The sequence below is a fragment of the Corythoichthys intestinalis genome, chromosome 8 (genome assembly GCF_030265065.1).
Source record: "Corythoichthys intestinalis isolate RoL2023-P3 chromosome 8, ASM3026506v1, whole genome shotgun sequence".
NCBI classification, from domain to species: domain Eukaryota; kingdom Metazoa; phylum Chordata; class Actinopteri; order Syngnathiformes; family Syngnathidae; genus Corythoichthys; species Corythoichthys intestinalis.
Genome location: NC_080402.1, coordinates 39,707,453 through 39,728,227, shown reverse-complemented (window position 1 = coordinate 39,728,227; position 20,775 = coordinate 39,707,453). Strand labels below are relative to the sequence as shown.

The window sequence follows — 20,775 nt, the reverse complement described above, 5'->3', positions numbered from 1 at the left end:
CTGTTTTCCGCTGCCCCTATCTTGCTATTGTGTCATTGTCACTCTTGAAAACCAAGACGTGTCATGAACATGAAAACAACAACTGAGAATTTCATAGTACAGAATATAAACAAGATGCAAATTGGAATACATGTTGGTCATCTAAAAGGATACATTTCAAGATAATATTTCGATTATTGTGGTTGCAGTAGTGAAGAATTACAATGGATCGCAGTGGGAAGTTTTTCCATTTATTTTGGTAACTCGCTATAATTTTTATTGTTGTTTTGACTTTTGGTTTGTCCTGTCATATTTTTTTCAACACCATCCCGTGTAGTGAATAGGCATCACAGTGGATGAGTAGTTATAACATTTACACCTTTCTCCCCAAAGTTGGTTAGGCGAGGCTCCAGCACATCCACAATAATAATAAGCTCTATAAAAATTGGTAGGATGGCTGGATGGACAGTTCCAAGAGTGAGTCATATCATGCTAAGGGTGCTTTTGTACTCTTGTAATGATTTTATTAGATGGTGCAGCCGTGCAGGTGTACACTTTCAATTGAAGTGGGTGTGTTTAATTTGTATACCAAAACAGTCTACAAGTACAAGCTTGTACAAATGTTGCAATAACCTTTTGTTGTCAGCTGGATGTTGCTGTCATTTGGAAGTTTCTATTTTCTGTTGGAAAATAGACACCTCAATCCAAATGTGCACTTCCGTAACTTTTACCAACCCCCTACACACCCTGCCTTGTGCACACACTCATATCGCCTCCCCTTTCTTTGAATGTTTGCTTGCTGCACTGCCTTTCTTAACACAAGTGAAGCGTTGATCAACTTGAAGTGCTTCAAAGTGGACACCTATACACTAGCTTTCGCCTATGTTTCTGAATCTCAATTCTCTCAACTTTTGTGTTATATTAGGGCAATTAAATGTCTACCAGTCAGAAATAGGAGGAAGGGGACTTCTCATCTAATCCTTTCTTCATCCATAGCCAGAGGCAGCAGTGTTTTGTTTTTACTGTCGACAAGCCAATGGACAAAGAATCAACATTGTGTAAAGAAGATGATTTGAGTACAAATATTTTTCCTACCCTTGCATTTAACTCATTTGCATTGCAGCTACTCATTTTATAGCTAGTTTTCATTGGTAAATGTGTGAAGCTTTCTGTTATGCAAATTACTTAAAAGACATACAAACTTTGTTATTGTTGTTTAGAAGGCTGCATTCAGACAGTAGGCAAATCTGATTTCAGTCAGATTCCTCCTCAAATCTGAGTTGTTACACTATTTTTAGCAAGTTTCCAAATCAGATCTGGGCCTGTTCAGACTGGGCCACATTTTTGACACTCCTGACAGGTGGCTGTAGCAACAATGGCGTCATCCAGCATAAAGTGACGTCACGAACAGTCAAATCCCATTTGAGCTGTTCAGACTGAGAAGCATCTTGTCCAAATCTAATATAAAACTACCTAAGGTATGTGATTTCAATCCATCTCGCAAAAATCAGATTCCGTGCTTTGGCACTGTTCAGATTACAGAAGAGCCATTCAGTTTCAATCTGGATGAGTAAAAGTCAGATTTTGCCTGCCTACTGAACAAGGCCTTAATGACACCAAACCAATTTCCAAACTAGGCAAGAAAATGCCTCAGTGTGCCTAGATAGATTCTGAGATTGACTGAGAGTTGTTCAATGACTGCTGACATTGATGCAGTTCCGTCTGCAAACATGCAGTCACACACAGACAGGTCCAGGTGTTTTTTTACTTACTCTAGTTTCCTATAGAGGTTTGGTAGCAAAAGTAGGGTTTCAGGTGACTACTGAGTGATGCACTTGAGGCCTCATATTTTGTGTCCTGTTTTGTATATGAGAAATGTGTGTATACAGTGCCGTGATAAAGTCTTCGCTTCTTTATTATCAACCACAAAGGTTTATGTTCCTCAAACCAGTTTTAATATCACACAGAGACAACCCATGGAAGTATAAAATGCAGTTTCTAAATTTTTTTTTTTTTTTAACCAAAGGGCGGAAACAACTGAAGAATGGGCAATTTAAAGAGCATATGACACGTATATATATATTAAATGGCATTATTATGTGAATTAGAATTATATTTTGAGATGATTCAACTACAGTATATACAACAATTTAGCGAAGCACAGATGACGAGAAATTAGTCTTTTATTCTGCCGGTTAGCCACGCCTACCATTATAGGGCTTTAGCGTCCCCAACAGGTGGATGACGTCAGCGGTAGACTGGGCTCATCGGTTTTACTATTCAGCCCATTGAGGGGGAATTATTCAGAATGAGGAAAACGCGACGAAGAGAGCCGCAAAATGTCATTGTTTCAGTCTCTCTACTCCAATATTTTTACAGGATATTCTTTTTATCCAAGTATTTTTCCCCAATAGCTATATAAATGGCTTGAGAAGGACCAGTCAGCCCGTCAAGGGGGAACTATTCACAACGAGGAAAACGCGACGAAGAGAGCGGCAAAATGTCAGTGTTTCTGTCTCTTTACTTCAATATTTTTACAGGAGATTTTTTTTATCCAAGTATTTTCCCCAATTGCTAAATAAATGGCATGGTCATGACAAATAACAGTCTTGTGCTGAATGGAATATGAAATAATAAAAATGCATTTATTCAGGACGACATGGCAAAATTACTCCATAATTGTCAAAACTGTCGACTTCACCTTTACTGTTGCACCTCCCGAACGATATTTTATGACACCTGAATTGGACATATGTCATTTCCCTTCCCCGGCTTCGGAGAATGTAAACAAACCAGAAGGCGTGACAGCTAGCCGACATGCTAACCCGGACCAAGTGATGTTTCAAAGTCTTCGAAGCGGAACATCACACATAACTAGCCTGGATTATTTGACATGACGACCCGGTTGTCGATTGTCTTTGCGGATTGGCAAACCGCCCGGCGGAGAGCAATTTACAGTTCGTTCCCGGAGGAGGGTGGCTGGAGTTGTTGTGCAGCTAACGTGCTGCTGCTAATGAGCATTAGGAGAGCTTTTTACATGCCTATCAATGATCAAACGTAAATTGTCCTTTATTTAAAGGAAGTGTGTAGTGTTTACTTTGTAATCGCTGTATTCGTATTTGACATAATACAAAACAAGATGTTTACTCACTTCCTCGTAAGTCCAATGGTCCCACAGTAAATATCCACGGTGAATGGGAACCTTTTGAAACTCCAAAAAGGTGCATACGCTTCTCCCTCATACAGAATGATTTTTCTTCAGCCGTTTGGCTGGCGTGATGCGAAAAATAAACGTATGAATCCGCAAAATCAGCTGAATCCTTCGTCCTCATACATAACAGTACACTGTAGCGTGAAGAGGACGTCTTCTACCGTACACGTCACAGCGCCCTCCTCCTCATTGCAAGACCGAAGCCGGAAGTCACTCATTTTCATGGCGCGGGATTTAAAAAACTAAATAAAAATAGCGATCGCTTCCACACACATCCAAGCGGTCCATATCATTCAGGGGCATAAAATACCGCGTGTATTATGAAATAAACATGCTTTTTCGTGTCACAGGCACTTTAATGGTCTGAGGCTGTTTCTCTGCCTCAGGACAAGGACAACTTACAGTGATTGATTGAACAATGAATTCTGCTGTCTACTAGTGATGGGACGATACATTTAAATTCATGATATGATGCGATCCTACACAACATAATATGATATAAAAAAATGTTTTTAAAAAAATTGTTATCATTATTAATTTAGTTTCATTTGCACATGCAAATGGAATGCAGACTACGGCATAGCATGGCCACGAAATGCAATGGCGATTGCCTGTCATGTCACATTTTGTTTGCCTGGCACGGCCAGACTCTTCTCCCTGTATTTTTCAAACAGTGTGAGAATAGTCTGGGACCCACCTCCTTAACGGCCTTTCGAGCTAGTACGAAATCATCCGTCCAATCAGATTTGTTTATTTGCGTGACGTGTTCTTAACAAACAACGTCACTCTTCCGTGTCGGAAGTTGTGTCCACAACAACTCAGATGGCGAACAGGAGAGCCGAGAATATGTTCTAATCCACGGTAAAATCAGTTTTAAATGACCAAAAACACATCGACACAAGCCATCGACAACAGTGTGTCCTGCGCTAGCCATGTTAAATAAACTTCTCCGCTCTTTGCTTGTGCCGTGCGAGTTGTCGCTTTACCAACGTCACGTCTGCCCATCGCTGATTGGTCCACTCCGCTGTCTGTTTGCTGTGGCTTGCTCCGCCCTGGAAATTTGATCCGCTCATTGGTCGCCAGACTCTATAGCTGGAAGAGCGGTGAGTCTGGTGTACCAGGCTAACATTTTGTGGATTTCGGGCTGTGAAAGAATGTTGACTAGAGTTATAAATACTTTAAAAAAAAAAAAACATTGAAAGCCAAACACTGGATACCAAATTCTCCTTATAACACTTGTTGCATTTTGTTCAAATAGTAAGAGAAGCACATGCATATCATTTTCTTAAACAGCCGTAGAATTCTCAACACTGTTGGCCTCTTGGGCTTAAACGTTAAAGACCACTTGACAGTGCCATTGAGCAAATAAACCACCATGAAGCTTTGAACCAATCAGCTTCAAAGCTTCATTGCTTCAACAAGCTTCATTTGGCCATTGGTCATTTCAGTGTTTCAGATGTTAATGGCATTCAAACGTCATGTTCTGTGCTAATTATTTCTTCATTTACTGTTCGTTTTTTTTCCATTAATCACTATTTATGCTATTTAGTGTGTTGTTATGTGATAATTTTAGTTTATTTTGAAACAGTGGGTTTGAATGACCTTTGATCTAATCATGTGTCACCTGTAATCACTTCTCATTGTTTGTGAAGTGGCTGGGAGTCAGTTCTTCTGTTGACACATTATATCTGGGAATTGTTGCTCCCTTCCACATGAGGGCTGCAAAATGGCTAGTGGCTAATCATGGTAAAGTTGCTGGTTTAGTAAAGCAGTTACACTAAACTATTCATAGGCTAATTTGCTCAAATCACTTGGCAATGCATCTCTATGCTCTATATTGTAATCCACTTGTTTCAAACTTGATACGTATCGTGATGTCTTGTTTGCCGATATTATCGCGAGACGATGTTTCGCCCAAAATCCACTGTTAACCAGAAAATTCTGAAGGAGATATTCCATTCATCAGTTTGTGCCCTCAAAGTCAAGTGCTCATGGATCATACGTTAGGACAACAATCCGATTAAATTGAATTGAGATGCTATGGTGTGACCTTAAAGTGCCTGTGACAGCATAAAAAAAATCTAAAATACCATTATTATGTGAATTAGTATCATATTTTGAGACTATTTGACCATATACAGCAATTTGACAAAGTGCAGATGATGAGAAATTAGTCTTTTAATCTGCCGTTTAGCGCCTGCATATCATTGTAGCCCTCTAGCATCCCCAGCTGGAGGATGACATCGGCAGGGTCACTATTTCATCTAATTTAGAATTCAGCCCAATGAGGGGGAATCATTCAGAATGAGAAAAATGAGACAAAAAAGAGCAGCACAATGTCATTGTTTCAGTCTCAATATTTTTACAGCATATTCTTTTTATCTAAGTTTTTTTCCCCAATTGCTAAATATATGGTGTGGTCATGACAAATAACAGTCTTGTGCTAAATGGAATATGAAATATTAAAAATGGATTTATTCAGTACGACATGGCAAAATTACTCCATAATGGTCAAAACTGTCGACTTCTTGCACCTCCCGAATGATATTTTATGGCACCGGAGTTAGTCTGGCTTTTGTCATTCCCTGCCCCGGAGTGTAAACAAACCAGGAGGCGTGACAGCTAGCCGACATGCTAACCTGAATCGAGCGTATTTCCAAGTCTTATTCTCGCCTTTCGAATCGAAAAATCACACAAAACTACCCAGGATCATGTCACAAGGCGGCGGGGTTGTCGATTGTCTTCACCGATCGGCAACCCCTCCGGCAGCGAGCAAGTACAGCTCGTCGTTCTCCTACTTGCGGGCACACGAAGAGGGCAGAGGGGGCTGGAAGTCTGGACTATATGGAGAACTGCACGAGCATAAACAGAGTATAGCGCTCTCCCAGCGGGCACGCGAAGAGGACCGAGGAGTTTGTACGACAAGCCGCCGGTCGTCGGCTGAGTGGCATTCTTGGTGGACAAGGAGCATTGTGGCCACAAAATCCAAGGCACCTCCATATTCAAACGTGTGTCATGATCCCAGTATTTGACATATTACAAAACACGATTTGGACTCGTAAGTCCAATGTTCCCACGGTTGTCAGACTTGTTTTGGCCAATCTCGGGGTGAATTGGAACTTTTTTAAACCTAAAAAGGCTCACACGCCTCTCCCTGGTGCAGCAAAAAAAAAAAACTGCAGCACATTTGGCTCGCGTGATGCGAAAAATAAACAAATTAATCCTCAAAATCAACTAAATCCGCAGTCCATCTGCATGCTATGAAGCGATGCTGACCCGGGTGACGTCACATTCGCATTTGTCCACAACCCGAGACTGGAGCCGGAAGTCACTCATTTTCATGGCGCAGGATTAAAACAATTTAATAAATGTAACGATTGCTTCCACACACATCCAAGCGGTCCATTTAATTCAGGAGCATAAAATTCTGCGTGAAATATGAAGTAACCATGCTTTTTGCTGTCGTAGGCACTTTAAACAAGCAGTTAATGCTAGGAACCCTGTATTATAATAATAATAACAAAGAGTGGGCTAAAAAAACAGAAATGTGAAAGACTCATCACCAAATAATTGCAAACGCCCAATCCTGGTTATTGCTGCCAAGGATGGCAAAACCAGTTATTAGTTTCCAGGGGGCAATTTTCACTTAGAGCAAGCTAGGCTTGGATGTTTTTTTTGTGTGTTTTTGTCGCTAAATATATTATTATTATTTTTATTTATAAACTGCATTTTGTATTTTCTTGGGTTGTCTGTGAGATATTAAAATTGGTTTGATGGACTGAAGTATTTGTGTTAAATGTACACACACACAAAAAACTGAAATAAAGGGGCACTGTATGGTAGTGGTTGGTTGAAAGGGTTACAATTTATATGTGAATGTCAAAAGATAACCCATTTAAAAATCATTTGTCATGCAGAGTAACAATACAAAAATTATACTCTTTTGTTTTTGTGCCTTTGTGAACTTAAAAGGTCAGCAAAGAGTCACAGCTAAAGCAGCAGAGTTTGAGATTTTTAGATTAAATGAGACAAACGTGGTCAGAGGCCGGCAGAACAAAAACACAAGATCGCATCCAAGGAATCCAGCGCCTCTGCCAAAAAAATTCGGGCTGATTTTTATCTGCAAAATGGTTTTGGAACACAAATCTCCAAATTTATTAAAGGTTTAAAAAATAAAACATTTTTCCCCATGCTGGTGTTGATGTTCACAAGAATGCTTTTTCTCTCTTGTATGAGAGCATACAGTGCACATGCCAACTGCACTCTAAGGAATTTGTCTGTGTGCTCTGTCTTTAAGGTCATGTCTCACATTACATTTAAACATGTTTAAGATCTTTACACACAAAGTACTAAAGATTAGACAGACTGTGTGCAACTCCAGATTAACAATTGGTACACTAAATGCCTCCCAAAATGTCCCCCACGTCAATCTTGGACAGTTTAGCCTCTTGGACTATGCCACTTTAACAGAAATTGTGTCAAAATTGAAGCCCACAACATGCTGCCTTGACATCCTTCCTTCAAACTTTTTCAAAACTGTTTTTCATTGCATAGCCCCAGACATACTTCAGATTATAAATTCTTCTCTCCAAACAGGAGAGTTTCCACAGACTTTAAAAACTGCAGTAATAAAACCTCTCCTAAAAAAACCTAATCTGGATGCCTCAACCATTAGCAATTACAGGCCAATAACAAATCTGACATTCCTGGGGAAAATTATCGAAAGGGTTGTGTTCGAACACATCCAGACTTTTATGATGTAAAACAATCTTTTTAACTCATTTCAGTCTGGGTTTCGGCCACAACACAGCACCGAGACCGTGCTTATCAAAGTCCTAAATGATCTTCGTCGGAATACCAATGCAGGCAAATCATCTGTTCTGTTACTATTGGATCTCAGCGCCGCATTCGACATGGTTGATCACAACATACTACTCAGCAGATTGGAACAGTGGGTAGGGCTTACTGACACTATTCTTCAGTGGTTCACATCCTATTTACAAGATAGGGATTTCTTTGTGTCAGTCGGAAACTATCAGTCAGAACGAACCAAATTCACGTGTGGAGTCCCTCAAGGGTCAATTCTTGGACCACTCTTATTTAACATCTATATGCTTCCGTTAGCTCAGATAATGGAACAGTATGACATCTCCTATCACGCCTATGCAGATGACACACAACTGTACATTTCTGTGTCCCCACATGATTATAGTCCCTTAGTCTCCCTGAGTAAATTCATTCATCAAATCAATGAATGGATGTGCCAGAATTTTCTCCAGTTAAATGTGGAGAAGACAAAGGTGATCATTTTTGGGCCAAAAAAGGAAAGGTCAAAGATAAGCAGGCAACTTAGCACAATGTCACTTACAGCTACAAATTAAGTCAGAAACCTTGGCGTAATTATTGATTCAGACCTAAAATTTGATAGCCATCTAATGTCCGTCACTAAATCCGCTTATTACCACCTAAAAAATATAACCAGAATTAAGGGGCTTCTGACTCAACAAGACATGGAAAAACTTATGCATGCATTCATTTTCAGCAGATTGGACTATTGCAACGGTATATTTACAGGTCTTGATAAAATATCAGTCAGGAAGCTGCAGCTAGTACAGAATGCTGCAGCCAGAGTCCTCACAAATACAAGGAAGCTGGACCACATTACACCGGTTTTGAAATCGCTACACTGGCTTCCAGTGAGTCAAAGGATAGAATATAAAATACTACTGCTCGTCTACAAAACACTTAATGGCCTTGGACCAAAATACATGCTTGACTTGTTGGATTCCTATGAGACATCTAGACCCCTAAGGTCGTCTGGAACCGGTCTTCTGCATGTTCCAAGAACAAGAACCAAGCAGGGTGAGGCAGCATTTAGTTATTATGCTCCTCACCTCTGGAACAAGTTACCTGAACGTCTGAAGTATGCTCAAACTGTTAGCTCTTTTAAATCAGGGCTAAAAACGCTTTTGTTTAGCACTGCATATCCATAACTGGCTATATATTCAATCTACCTGCTTTCTATTCCTCTTGTGCTTATCTCCATTGCTGATTTCAATTATTATTAGTAGTAGTAGTTTTTGTTTTATTTTTATTCCTGTTTTATTTTTATTTATTTATTTATATTCTATTTGTGATTAAGTGCGATCTTTTGTCTTGGTTTTTACGTTGTATTGATTTAAATGTGATTTTTATGATCTTTGTGATGTAAAGCACTTTGAATTGCCTTGTGTTGAATTGCGCTATATAAATAAATGTGCCTTGCCTTAAATGTTGTGATAATGAAGAATTAGACATTAGTACTGTGATGCAAAATTTCCATCATAATACCGGATTGTCCAAGTATTACTACATGTACATATATCATGGATTTAGTTGCTAAGTCACGTCCTGAAAGCTGTTGAAATACAACCCACTTTTAGAGTAAGAACTCAATTCTGTATCATTTTGAGCCAATCTTGTTTAATGGTACACATAGTGGTAGTTTTGACTGTTTGAGATTGGGGTTTCCTCCATATTAGCGGCTCAACTCACCAACGTGTTGTCAACAAAATCTTATAAAATGTTCAAAAGTTTTATTGAGACGGTAACAATTCCCCACGTGGACACTAAAGTGAGCAGCCATCAGACTGTGATAGAATCGTAATGGAATGCAAAGCTTATTTTTAGCTGGCAGTAGACTGACGTGTCAGGTGGGGTTGCATGCTTTTTTCATTGTTTTTAGGAGCCTCTTTTCTCTGAAGTCAATTAAATACTTTTTTTCTAAATTTCGCAGAGTTTTGAGCTGTTTTTTAAAGTCATTACTATTGTGCAAGTCTACTCTCAGATGACACCTTTACATCAAGGTCGTAGGTTTGCATAGGGACTGAAGCGACATAACACTACTAACTTTTCAGGATGCTCAAATTGTCCCCACCAACTTTTAAGCAACTTATTTGCATTATATAATGACTTCAGTTATATTGGTAATTTAGATTGTCTATTAGACGTTTTTTTTCCCCACCAGCAGCAGCCACTGTAAGTAATTTAAAAACATCAATGTTGTGTAACATACCACTAATTTTTCTACTGAAAGTCAGACCTGCATCAGAGTTAGCATAACATTAATCTGTGCGAATTTCTCAAACTCGAGGAGGAAGCTGCTTTGAGAGAAATATCCTCCTGGATGTTTTCTACTGTTAACGTTAATCAAACTGTTAGAAATGTAGTGAACCAAGGTTTACCTCCTTCTTCCCAGTTTTCATTTTTATTTTATTTGTGGTCTTAAAGCAGCCCAAAGGGGCGTTCATTTTTTGTTGTTTGGCTGAGCTTGTGAACAAATCCTGAAGGAAGGCTCCATTTTTTATTTATTTCTGTTATTCCCTGACGAATTTTTTTGTGTGTGTGTGTTATATTTATTTAGACAATTTTGTGTGGTATTTAGGCAATCTTTTTATTGTTTTGCATTTCTGGATACTTAAGAGATGATTAACAAGTTTTTATTTCCTGTTAATTTGTGTTCAAATAATGCAATTTAAATTTGCTAATAAAATCCAGACATTCTGGAAATTTTCAAAATGTTTCTTTAGTAGATTTTGTAAACAAAGGTTTGAATCAAACGATGTATCACCTGAACCAATACATATTGCACTGCAAAAACCCACCTCCTTAAAACTGTGGTGTGGGGGTGGGGGGTTAAATTCCCTTGTTTTCAGTGTAAATCTACTGTACTAGAAATAAGTAGGGGCGTGACACAATACCGAAATGGTGATATAACGTGATACTTTGTATCCCAAAAGGTTATTGATATGCTCCTATCAAGAATCGAGATATCGTTTTAAAAAGGTGTCAATTTAAAAAAAAAAAAAAAAAAAAAAAAAAAAGGCTGCCATTGATGGTGCTCGACGCACAATCCATTTAGACTGGGAACGTTTGTTCATTCAAAACCAGAGCATTCACAGTCTTTCGGTCCGATTTTCGGGGCACTTACAGGTCACTTGCTTTTTATTTTAGGGCATTTACAGGTTCATTTGGGTGATTCCCAGGTCACTTCCTGTTCTGTACACAAAATAAACAGCAAGTGACCCATAAAATACCTCAAAATCAACAGGAAGTAACTGAAAATTAACAGGTGAATGACCTTAAATGGCCCAAAATTACTCATTGCCTGGCATTGTCTGCCACTGACGGCCATGGACGTTCAATCTGTTTGAAATGGGAGGGATGGCAGTGAATGAACGAATGTTCATTCGCTGCCACCCTCCCAGTTCAAATGGATTGGACGTCTACTAGTGATAAACTCATTCAAATTCACAGCAGAAGCTTGTTTTTCTGTCTATTAGTTTTTTGTAGAATATCCTAGAAAATCGTTGTATCGCTATATCGTTATCGTGAGCTTTGTATCGCAAATCGTATCATATCGTGAGGTACCAAGAGGTTCCCACTCCTAGAAATAAGTTAAATTATCTGCCAGTGCTTCAAGTAAATTTTACTCAGATTTCTTCAAATAAGAAAAATGGCTAGCTGAAAATAAGCTTAACAGACTTATTTAAGCTAAAAGTTTGTATATTAAATCTTAAAAAAGTTGTTTGTCAGAAAATGTTCTTAATTCAAGAAAAGATATGGTTCAAAACATGATTTGAAAGCATTTTTTTCTTGATTTAGGTGAAAAATGACCAACTTTTAGATGTATGGGCTTAATAGGAACAAATAGTGGAAGAATCTGATGCATTAATCTGTTATCCCTTAACACTCAAAACAAGATGGAGAAAATTATTCGACTAGATATAAGAAAAAATGTCAGAGTAAGATGTTATACATTTGCAGTTTAAAAGTATAGGTCAATACAGATTTATTTATTATTAATCATTTAGCCTATCAATTAATTAGGGTTAGGGTTAGCCCCAGCAAAAAGTGTACATTATGGTTATGCTGTTATATTGCGCCTACCAATATTGAGACCAAACCTACGCCCTTGCTGTACATACATGAGTATCCACAGTCACTTACACCAAATTTGATGAATCTGCCACGGCATCCAATACAGTAAAGTGAGGCCTTTACAAAGATAATGGAAAAACCCTGCTTTGTATTTTTATTTTTTATTGTTATTATTATTTTTTACATCTTATTTCAGCATGCGTTTACATTCATTTTGTTTAGAAAACAATGACTTGATCTGTTGTGAGAATCACAACTAAGCCAAAATTATTCTACAAACATTCCAGATCCCTTACTACAGCTTTGGTGAGGTTCATGAGTGCTAACCAATTATTGATCTGCTCATGAGTATTAGTTTTAGTTGCTGTACTTGGAACAGGGGTTAAATGGCACCAAAATTCCACATGGCGGCGCCAGTGCCATACTGTTATATCAACGGTGTATTGATTGATTGAGAGGATGGTTTTCAACAAATAATGCAGAATATATTAGAAAACCTGAAATAAGAGAAATTGTGATTGTCATACTGTGAATATGCAATGATTTAATGCACATAATCACTTTTCTTTGCTGGCTAATGTAATTTTTCACCTTGAAAAAGTAAAAAAAAATGTAACAAATGAAATGTTTAAAATTACTGGTAGGCTCTCTTTCAAATGATTTTGTAATCTTGTTTGGAACATTTTTTATATCAGTGTTTATTGATGTCTCAGCCTGCAGTTTTGGATAACCTGCTGACCTCCATGAAGTTTGTTCTTCATGGCATGGGCATCCTTCGCATCAATCTGGCTAGCAGCAGGAACAAGGTACACCATTTCCGTTGTACTGACATTGCCTTATCCTGTATTTTTTATCTTCAGCATCACTTAAATCTTGTAATTGGAGCAGATAAACACTAAGATGCAGCATCTCACCACCGTGACTCTTTGTCTTTCCACTCTGTACACGACTGACCTCATCACGCTCCTCAGGGTTTTAATTGTGAGGTTTAATTTGATTTTAAACTCATATTTCAAAGTAATAGAGCTCACACACTTTCCACCCTCTGATGATTACCTCTTGGGAGAAGATGATGATCAAAGTGTTTCCTCTGATAATTGCCACCAATGTGTTCATCAGTCACATTTATGTTGATGGTATGTTCAGAGAGCAGCCACATCAATTTGAGTTTTTCTTTTTACAGGTGCACGCTCATTCAGTGCTGTCGTGTGGTCGCTCTTTTGATGAAGATCAGGTCTTTTTTCCCTTCCTGAGCCACGCCCTCTCTTGTTTGTGGGCTGACCAGGGGGTGAGAGCTGCGGTGGCCCGGGGATACGAGTATGAGCTCAATGACTCAGCGCTGTAGTAAGTGCCTCCTAGTATGCAAACAGATACACACACACTGTGCTGAAAAGATGCAGGGGTCTAATTAGTTGGACTTTACGGCTGCTACTCATCCATGTGCTTACTGCCACTGGTTATTAAACTTACAGTGCAATGATAAACAAATACTAGTATCGCACCCAGCAGGCCACAATCATATGCTAAGGATGAATAATCCTAAAAATGTCTCTTTTTGACTGAAATGTGACAATGAACCCATCAATTTTGTTCCATTCCAGTCCTGTGAGTGACAGTAATTACAAAATGAGTGTCACACACAGTGATCTTTTTTAACCGCGTCTCATCAAATTGTTGAATTTAACAGGTCACTGCCCCACTTCACTGCAATTCCGGCAAATTGTAATAGCGAAACGGGTCAGTCTACTCCAGGTGTCGTCAACCTTTTTTACGGAAGGACGCATTTGGATGCGTTCCCACAGAAAAAAAAATCACTAAGAACCATACAGAGAATAACACTGCATATGACGGGAGTTTTTTACCTTTAAAGTTTTAGTCTAATATTGATTAACGACATACAAGAGAGATATCAAATGTAACAAAAAACGTAGTGTATTTAAAGTGGTATGAAAAAGTATCTGAACATTTTGGAATTTCTCACATTTCTGCATTAAATCACCATCAAATGTGATCTAATCGTTGTCAAAATCTCACAGATGAAAAAAACGGTGTCTGCTTTAACTAAAACCACCCAAACATGTATAGGTTTTCATATTTTAAGGAGGATAGTATTCAAACAATGACAGAAGGGGAAAAATAAGTAAGTGAACAATCACATTTAATATCCCCCCCCCCCCCCCCCCCCCCCCCAAAAAAAAAAAGTTGAAGTTAATTTGGCAAAAATAACTTCAACCAGACGCTTCCTGTTGCTGCAGATCAGTCTGGCACATCGGTCAGGACTAACCTTGGCCCATTCTTCTCTACAAAACTGTTGTAGTTCAGTCAGATTACTGGGATGTCTGGCATGAATCGCTGTCTTTAGGTCATGCCACAGCATCTCAGTGGGGTTCAAGTCTGGACTTTGACTTGGCCACTCCAAAACGTGTATTTTGTTCTTCTGAAACAACTCTGAAGTTGATTTATTTCTGTGTTTGGATCATTGTCTTGTGCAGCATCCATCCTCTTTTTAGCTTCAACTGTCTGACAGACGGCCTTAGGTTTTCCTGCAAAACATCCTGATAAACTTTTGAATTCATTCTCCCATTAATGATTGCAAGTTGTCCAGGCCCTGAGGTAGCAAAACAGCCCCAAATCATGATGCTCTGTCCACCATGCTTTACGGTGGGCATAAAATGTTGATGTTTGTGAGCTGTTCCATTTTTCTTGCCTGGCACCGCCAGACTATTCTCCCTGTATTTTTCAAACACTGTGAGAAGAGCCTGGGACCATCTCCTTATTGGCCTCTCGAGCCTGACCAAAATCATCCGTACAATCAGATTTGTTTATATGCGTCTAGGCATGTGCCGGTTACCGGTTTCAAGGTTTACCGTGGTATGAAAACGTCATGGTTTCAAAACCACTAAAATTTTCCGTCATACCGTAGTACGATATTCGCTATTATATATTTCCCAAAAATGCAGCCAGAAGTGTCTTGGAGCGGCAGCACTCACCCCTCCCTCTCCGGTTGTTGCTGTATGTATCAGTGGCGCTATTCTGCCAGCGAACCAAAAAGAAACACTCCAAACACAAGGCGTACTTTTCTTGAATTTATGGACGTCTCAAATCATGATAACTGAAATAAACAAAACAAATACTTTTAAAATGTTGTACAATAGTATTCTTACACGTCTGAGTAGCTTCATTAGAACAAACACAGCAGAATGTGAGGAAGTCATATCTGTGAACACCATTAAAAAGTTGGCCAAAAACAAAACACACATTTTCCTTTCAAATTCAAAATACAAACTAACTAAAAACATACAAAGACGAATGTTAGCCTAGTCTTAGCTGCGATAGCAACTTCGTCGATGTTATAAATCTCACGGCCACTGAGAAACAAGCTTGAATAAAGGAAAAGAAATAATATCAAAGATCGCTAATCGCGACAGATGATCTTGCTCTAAGCACAAATGCACGTTCGCTGGACAAGAAGAGGTCTCACTCCCAATGTTTTTTTTAGATGAAACCTTTACACAACAATATTTAACTAACTTATACGTTTTTAACTTAATAACTTGTGACTTCTTTATGTCTTTTTAACACAAAGGCATGACTACAGTTGACACTGTGGCTGAAAATGGTGAAACTTCACTTGAGCATTTTGCCCACTCACAAAAAAATAAAAAGTCGTACAGTAGATATATTTTAATTTTATTTAGAAGTGTTTTGCTTTTTTTATAGCAATTATTTTTGTTCTTGCTCTAATCTTGAGCAACCTGGGCTGTGGCTGTGGGTAGTCTATAAGTTCTATTGATTTTAATTTTATTTAGAATATTTGTAATTTTTTTGTTTATTTAATTTAACATTACATTCATGTTCCAATTTGCAAATATGTTCTGAATTTTTTTTTTTTTAATCCCAGAAAAAAGTTATTTTTTTAACCCGTACATCTCAAAATCACACATTTTGGAGCTAATAATTGCAATACCGTGATACCTGAAACCGCGGTATTTTTCCTCAAGGTTATCGTACCGTCAAAATCTCATACCGGCACATGCCTATTTGCGTCACACTTGTGCGTTGGAAGTCGTCGCCAAAACAACGCAGATGCGAACAGGAAAGCCAAGAATATGTTCCAATCCGTGGTAAATTCAGTTTTAAATGACCAAAAACACATCGAGTCGCTAAAACCAACAGTATGTCTCGCGCTAGCCATTTTGAATAAACCTCTCCGATCTCCGCTCTCCTCGTATGTTTATTCCCTAGAGCTAGTTTCTTGTCGCTTTATCAACGGCACGTCCGCCCGTCGCTGATTGGTCCATTCCGCTGTCTGTTTGCCGTGGCTTGCTCCACTCTGGGAATTTGATCCGCCGAATGGTCACCAGACTCTATAGCTGGAACTGCGGTGAGTCTGTAGTGAGTCTGGTGTACCAGGCAACCATTTTTCCTCCACACAGCACGTTGTGTGTTACTCCCAAACAATTCAACTTTGGTTTCATCAGTCCACAAAATGTTTTGCCAAAACATCTGTGGCGTGTCCAAGTGCCTTTTTGCGAACATTAAACGAGTCACAATGTTTTTTTAGACAGCACTGGCTTCCTCTGTGGAGTCCTCCCATGAACACCCTTCATGGCCATAGTTTTACATGTAGTTGATGTGTGCACACAAATATTGGACTGTGCCAGTGATTTCTGTCTTTAGCAGACACTCTAGGGTTCTTTTTTACCTCTGTGAGTATTCTGCATTGAACTCTTGGCATTATCTTTGGTGGACGGCCACTAAATAGGAGAGAAGCAACAGTGCCAAACTCTCTCCATTTGTAGACACCTTCTCTGACTGCTGATTGATGAACACCCCCATCCTTTCCCGGCTATATACAAATCAACAATCCTTGATCACAGGTCTTCAGACAGCTCTTTTGACCAAGCCATGATGCACATCAGACAATGCTTCTCAACATGACCATTCTTACCAAGTGTGTGTTTTATAGTGGGGAGGGCAGCTTTAAACCACTGATCAGTGTTTGGGCACACACCTGACTCAAATTGATTGGTAGAAATTGGTTTTAATTACTCTTTAGGTCTCTTTAGGCAGAGGGTTCACGTATTTCCCCCCTTCTGTCATTGTTTGCATGCTATACTCATTAAAATATGAAAACCTATAAATGTTAGGGTGATTTTAGTTAAAGCAGACACTGTTTTTGTCATCTGTGTGATTTTGACAAAGATCCGATCACATTTGACGGTGATTTTAAGCAGAAATGTGAGAAATTTCAAAAGGTTCAGATACTTTTTCATACCACTGTAAGTTAGATATCACTGGCACATGGCTAAAATATGTGCCAGCACAAACTGAATGTGAAATGCTAAACCTGAATGGTTGGATTTAAACAAAGTACAGTGTTTAAATTTAAAGTTTGAGATATTATTGAGGAGATAAAAAGCTTGTTTTACACACAAATACGTGTTTGTTTGTTTTTTAAATGTCACATTTTGAGGAAGCGATGTGAACAAAATGAGGATGTATGGCAGGGATATCCAAGCTGGTCCTCAAGGGCCGCTGTGGGTCATGGTTTTTGTTCCTACTGATCGAGCACAGGCTGTTTAACCAATGAGGTTTCTGCTAAAACAAGCAGCACCTGACTACGATCAACTGATTACACTTGTAAAACACCAAATTGGTGCAAAGTTATTGTCCTGTTTTGTTGGAAAGAAATCCAGCACCCACCGCTGCCCGATATGGAATAGTTTGGGGACCCCTGACGTATGATTTCGTCTCATCTCATCGGTGCAACCGTGGTTAATGTTGGGGCAGTGTCACTCCAATTTCATTCTTCTAATCTGCATTTCCGTCACAATTTGATGATTTTTACGTTTTTTTCCCCCTGCCATTGTGGTCCTATACAGTATTATTTGGGGCGGGGTTGTTTTATGAGACACAACACATCTTCACAAGGGGTGCCAATCATGGTGGAGACCACTGCATGTTATATATATATATATACTTTGTAAATATTTGCTTTACATTTAAGACGTCTCACTAGTCCTGTAGGAAAATTATAGCATGATGAGAACTCAAAATGAAAGGTGACCGTAGAGAAGACGATATGTGAACGTCAGAGCTGGGGGAGGCCGTCCGGTCTCATTCTCCACCCATTGAGAGGCTGTTGATCTGTAGTTATTTACACTGACAGGTCACTGGTCCCCCACTGAGAGCCACCAGAGGTGGCCTAAGTACTCTCACTCTGTACAAGTACAGATACTTGTATTAAATAAGATTATCTGTTCTGTCGGGAAAGCTCAAGTTTGAACTCCCAAGACAAATGTTACCTCGATAGCTCGATTAGAGAAATGAATCAGACTCAACCAAAGATTGCCTGCTTCGAAGACTTTATATAAAAACTTGATATATCAAGGATACAATGGCGTGATCCGGCAAGGAGCCTTGAACACGCAAGAGTACAAAGAAGTACAATAGAGGCTGGACATTTATACTGTTGAAAGGGCGTTACCCAAGGATGCTTACTGTGAAACGATACTTATGAAAACGATAGTGAGACTTAAGTATCAACTCTGGTGGTTTTCCACAGAAAAACATCGTGACTTACAACCTTGAGAACCTGGCTGTGGCTGGCAAAAAAGGGAGTAAAAATCTCATCAGACAGTCAACAGAACGTCTTTGTATTATGGTCAAAGAAATACAACACAAGAACCTGGATGAATAGTCTAACAAATGACTAAAGTATCACAGCATTTATGTGTTTTATAAGCATGAATAAATTTCCTTCACATGTTCTATAAGCCAGGGGTCCCCAACCTATTCCACTAAGGCACACTGTGGGTGCAGGATTTCATTCTTACCAAACAAGATGACAACACTTTTTCCCCAATCTGGTGTTTTACAAGTGCAATCAGTTGATTGCAGTCAGGTGTGGCTTGTTTTAGCAGAAGCCTCATTGGTTCAACTGTCTCTGCTGGATCGGCTGGAACAAAAACCAGGACCCACAGTGTGCCTTGAGGACTGGGTTGAAAACCCCTGCTATAAGCCATATGTGACTTTAAGCTGCAGGGATAATCACATCAAAAGACATATATAAGATGCACTGACTGGACTATACGTCACAAGGCACAAATTGAGCGGGAAAAACTGACTCTGACAGAGTTTGTGGTCAGGTTCTTTATCCCTTCCAAAATGCTGTAATTGTGATCGCTGGTTTCCTGTTAAAGACTCCATATTTCACAAAGAAAATTGATTTATACAGATAAGCCAATTAAGACCACAATCATGATTTACGTTGCCAATTTTTTAAAAACAATTTGCTAGGAACACATTGTTTAGCCATAGATTTCATAATTATATTGACGGGTCACATCCGCCATACACTGCGCCACGCCATCAAGTAGGGGGCCTGCCCACATCAAGAGGAGTTATTCTCAAACACACGCAGCGATCTAACGCCGGATTTAGGTTGAAAAAGTACGAAAGCTGCACCGCATACAAACAGGAAGGATTGTCTCAGGAGTGATTTGTTCGAGGATTCATTTTTTCGCACCATGCATGCATTTTGAAACGTTGTGAATGAATCAATAAGAGAAATTAGCCACTAAAGCATTGGCGTTATATGTTGCAAAATTTACGTAAAATAACTGCTAACTGCCCGTTTTTTTGCTTTTAACCAAGATTCGAGAATGTTTTACGTCCATATCTATAAAGTATTCAGGGATTTAAGCATTTATTCACAAGAATTTGAACGTAAAAAGCTCTTTGTGGTGACAAGGCGGCGCCACAATGACTTAAAGACAAGCAGCAAATTCGACATATTTACGTAAAATAAATGCTAACTGCTTCTTTTTTTTTTTTTTTTCTGCTTTTAACCAAGAATCGAAACTGTTTTGCACCCATATCTATAAAGAATTCAGGGATTTAAGCATTTATTCACAAGAATTTCAAAGGAAAAACCTCTTTGTGGTGACTAGGGATGGGGATTGATAAGATTTTTATGACTCCGATTCCATTATTGATATTGCTTAATGATTTGATTCTTTACCGATTCCCTTATCAATTCTAATTTGGACTAATGGACTGTGTGAGGTTCTGGGTTCAATAGGTTTTATGGTTCATTCGCCTCGGGGTGTCTGTTAGAACACAAGGAGCGGAGAGTGGAGTTGGTCTTTTGCACTTTTAATCCAACTTGGCAACATGCACAACTATATACAAGCAATGGCACTTGATATTACAATCCCTCAATGAGCAGATGAGAGCATGTGTGGAAAGTTGTTGATGTATTTGTATGTGTGTGGAAAAAGACTGGAATGTGTGGGTATATGTGTGGTTCTGAAAGGAAAGAAAATTACATCATATTAGTGCTGATACAATAAACAATGCAAATTGACTGTAAAGCAGTCAATAACACACATACATGACTCGCACATTACAATGACACAAAGGTGGGGGTGCGTGAGCGAGCGTGCGCGCACAACCCGGATGCAGGCTGCGTGCACGTGCGGTCATCTTGGCCATTAAAGTGGTGAAAACTAAGCACTTTAAACTCATATGGATGTACATCATCGTCTTAAGATAATAAACTAACACATTCCCACTTAACACAAATGTGCAACACGAATATAATGTAAACAACACTCTCCTCGACGCAGCGAGAACAAGCGGGAGCAACCAGCCGACGTAAC

The 20,775-nt window shown here is 39.1% G+C and overlaps 1 protein-coding gene across 2 annotated transcripts in view; it reads left to right on the top strand.

Moving 5' to 3' along the window:
• The window catches only part of gnav1 (guanine nucleotide binding protein (G protein) alpha v1), an 85,632-nt gene that overhangs the window by 14,492 nt on the left and 50,365 nt on the right, over window positions 1-20,775 (top strand). For both annotated transcript variants that reach the window (XM_057843158.1, XM_057843159.1), the window contains exons 4-5: window positions 12,823-12,915; window positions 13,293-13,453. In XM_057843158.1, the coding sequence (XP_057699141.1) occupies window positions 12,823-12,915; window positions 13,293-13,453 (254 nt within the window). The remainder of the gene's footprint in view (window positions 1-12,822; window positions 12,916-13,292; window positions 13,454-20,775) is intronic.